The sequence below is a fragment of the Zeugodacus cucurbitae genome, chromosome 4 (assembly GCF_028554725.1).
Source record: "Zeugodacus cucurbitae isolate PBARC_wt_2022May chromosome 4, idZeuCucr1.2, whole genome shotgun sequence".
NCBI classification, from domain to species: Eukaryota; Metazoa; Arthropoda; class Insecta; order Diptera; family Tephritidae; genus Zeugodacus; species Zeugodacus cucurbitae.
Window position 1 is genome coordinate 41704839 of NC_071669.1, and position 3487 is coordinate 41708325.

Below are 3487 nucleotides of genomic sequence, written 5' to 3' on the forward strand. Positions count from 1 at the left end.
TTATCTGAATTTGAGCCGTAATGAAATCCAGGAATTGTCACGAAATCTATTTGCAAACCAGTCTCAACTTATAATACTAGATCTTAGCAACAATTTATTGACATATTTAACCCCAGACCTGTTCACGAAAACTCCGTTGCTATGGCAGTTGAAACTCAATGGAAATCGATTGCACGACACCATAAATCTTAGCGAGAATCTGAAACCGTTGCACTATCTCCATTGCCTAGACTAAAGTAAAAACAAATTACAAACTATTTGGGGCACTGCGATTTATGCCAATACTTCCGCAAGATTATTAACAAACTTCAATGTCAATATGGGTTCGACTTTAGAGCAAGCACTGAATTATATCAGCAAGTTGCAACCGGAAATGTACGCAGGCATCAAGCAAAATTCAACAGTAATTAATTTAAGTCATAACCTTTTGGCCGAATTTAATATGGATTGGCATCTAGAAGCGGGCCTCACATGCCCCTTTCAAATAAACTTGGAGCACAATATCATTCAAAATATTTATGCGTTTTCAAATTTTCGTATTACAACTGACTATTGCGAGCGCGAAATCAAAATGACTGGAAATCCAGTTGAGTACGATTGTAAATTAGCTTGGATTTATAATGATAATTATCGAAGTTTTTTTATTGATATACAATGTAATCAGACGTCAACTAAACTAGTAAAGGATATCGCACAGGCTCGACGCATCGACCTGTGTACTTGGCAACCGATTCTCTGTTTTAAAAACTGTGATTGTTACATACAATCTAAGTTGTTGCTGAATTTTTGAGTGCATTTCTCATGCATGATAGCTCTAAACTACAGATTTTGTATCTTAGTGAAAATCGTTGGTTTTGCGACTGTGCTGCGCAACATTTGATCTACACTATACGTGAACATCGGAAACGCATACCCGATGTCGAGCAGTTATACTGTGATAATCTACAGAATGTAACACTACTAACAGCAAATGTGGGCGAATTATGCCAAAGTGCCGATAAGGTTGAACGTTATCAGTATGTGAATACAACTGTGATTTATGCGGCGTTAGTCATTATTATTTTACTTTTGAATATCGCACTTTACTATAAGTACAAGTTGGAAGTGAAGGTCTGGTTATATAGCCACAACATATTGAGCTGTTGTATTAATGAGCGTGAGCTGGATAAGAATAAAATATTCGATGCGTTTGATACGCACACCAAGATGCTGACTTCGTCAACCACATATTATTGCCGCAACTTGAACACTGTGAACCCCAATTTCGTATATGCACACACGAGCGCAATTGGTTGGCTGGCGCATATATACCAGAACAAATCATCGAATCAGTCGAACAGTCGCGTCGTACAATCATTGTGCTCTCGCAGCATTTCATCGAGTCGGATTAGGCGCGCATGGAGTTTCGCACAGCACATCAGAGCTCCTTGAACGAAGGTCGTACGCGCAGAATTATAATTAAATATAGTGAACTCACGAATACTGAGTTATTGGATAGAGAATTCAAGGCATATTTGGATATGAACACATATTTGGAATGGAAAGATGCCAGATTTTGGGGAAAATTACGCTATGCCATGCCACATCAAATGGGTAGGGAACGAAGTACTGATATGCTAGAAGTTAATGGCAGAATGTACGTTATGGGGCAGGTAGAGATGAATCGTTTACATGGCGAGGGTGCATAAATTTGTCGCAGGTTAGTTACAATTTTATCGCAATTAATATACCACATATTGTTTATCTAATTAATTGTAGATTCTTAATAAATTCCACCTTTCTAACGTAAAACTAATATATAAATATTTGATTGGTGCAGATTTATATCTCAACATCATACGAGCATAATACAAATGGAAAGAGAAGCTTAGCCAACAGCTCACTCATGCAGTAGTGATCACACTAACTATACAATGCATTTTTATAAAAGTTATTTATATAATCAATTGTTAAGAAACGAAAGTAAATATACATTTTATTAAAATAGTCCTTCCAAGTTCTGGAGTAACCGAATATTGCATATTTTCGCAATGTGTAAGGTTAAGTATTGGAGTAAAGGTATTCAGTATTCCTTATTCGAATTGATTGTACTGATATTTAATATCATATTAACTTGTCCTATGATACTTACTCACTTATATCTATATCAATATCTACAGCATCACTATTTTCATTACTCGGTACCTGTATCTATTTTTTCTTAATGAAATTATCGATAAATCTCCCAGATTTTTAAAAGAAAGAAATGCAGAGCGACGCTTTCCTTATAACCACTAAAAAAGTTAATTTTCTCACTGTCAGAATTAGTAAAGTTTTTGAAGTCAGATTTTATTTTATATGACAGCATTGATTATGGTACACTGCTTTCGAATATAACCTCAAAAATCAACATATTTGCCAGTGAAAATAGTTATTATAATACTAATTTTAGGGTTTTAGTATAATTCTCAAAATTAATTTAACTCTTTAAATTTAAATCCATAGTTGCAGCATTTAACATGGCGAAATTAAACGGCTCATCTTTCCTTCCACTTTTCTTCAACTTGGAAGGTAAGGCCTGTTGCATTATGCTACTTGTACTTCGATGAGCTTTTGAGTAAATTGCATTTGCATGTTCATTGAAACTCAATTAAAAGCGGATCGTTGCAAAAAGTTAGTCTTACATTCTTTCTGGCCAATTCTACGAACTATTTACAAACTTCTTTGCAGATTCTGGGGTTCCGTGGAGTATACATAATATTCAATGATGACTGCCAAGAAAGTTTTACATTAAAATTGCAACAGTTTATAAAAAGGTTTTATTCTTTTCAAATTTAGGTCAGAAGTAGTCACATTAACTATCATATTTCCTTATACGTATAGTAATCTTTGTTTGCTAGAATTCCTTTTTCTTTTTTTTTTGAATATGTTCGTTTATACTTTACATACCGAATAAAGACAGGAATAACAAATTGTGAAAGTTACATTTTTCAATATATCTATTTCAATGCTAAGTAAGATAAGTACATAATCGATTAGAATTCCATGCTAAATATCGTACCGTTTTATGAAAAATATTTTTTTTCAAAATAGGTTTTATTATTTAAAACAGGGATACTGTAATTATACGATTTGATTTAAAAAAGGCCTCAGTCTCGGCGATTTTCTTTTTTTTCTTAGCAGCGCTTTCTGGTGGATACTTTCGCAATTCGTAACTCGATTTATGTAATTATGTGATTTTTTATATTTGATTATTGATCTGGCGACATTTATGAAATGCATGCCCTCAATATATGGGTTAGAGTATATACAATTGTAATTGCACCGACCCATAGTTAAGCAAAGTTCATATCTTCGGAACATTTCGTGCTAATTGACTATGGCGTCTGTAATGGCTTTTTATTATATTATGGAAAACAAACAGAAGCAGCATTCAACTATATCTAATTACTCATTATTGTGAGCTAATAGTAGAAACAGGTAGAATTATATAATGCATATAGGATTC

At 33.8% G+C, this 3487-nt stretch overlaps 1 protein-coding gene across 2 annotated transcripts; it reads left to right on the top strand.

The window, feature by feature from the left end:
* The first annotated feature begins 262 nt into the window (after positions 1-262).
* On the top strand, positions 263-2556 carry LOC105218494 (protein toll). 2 transcript variants are annotated; one of them, XM_029044317.2, is made up of 2 exons: positions 263-1699; positions 1759-2556. In XM_029044317.2, the coding sequence occupies exon 1, from the start codon at positions 802-804 to the stop codon at positions 1429-1431; it is 630 nt and encodes a 209-aa protein (XP_028900150.1). In that variant the 5' UTR covers positions 263-801; the 3' UTR covers positions 1432-1699; positions 1759-2556. The 2 variants fall into 2 exon arrangements, with proteins under 2 accessions (XP_028900150.1, XP_028900149.1); XM_029044316.2 differs by having other exon boundaries at positions 1820-2539.
* Positions 2557-3487: the final 931 nt, after the last annotated feature.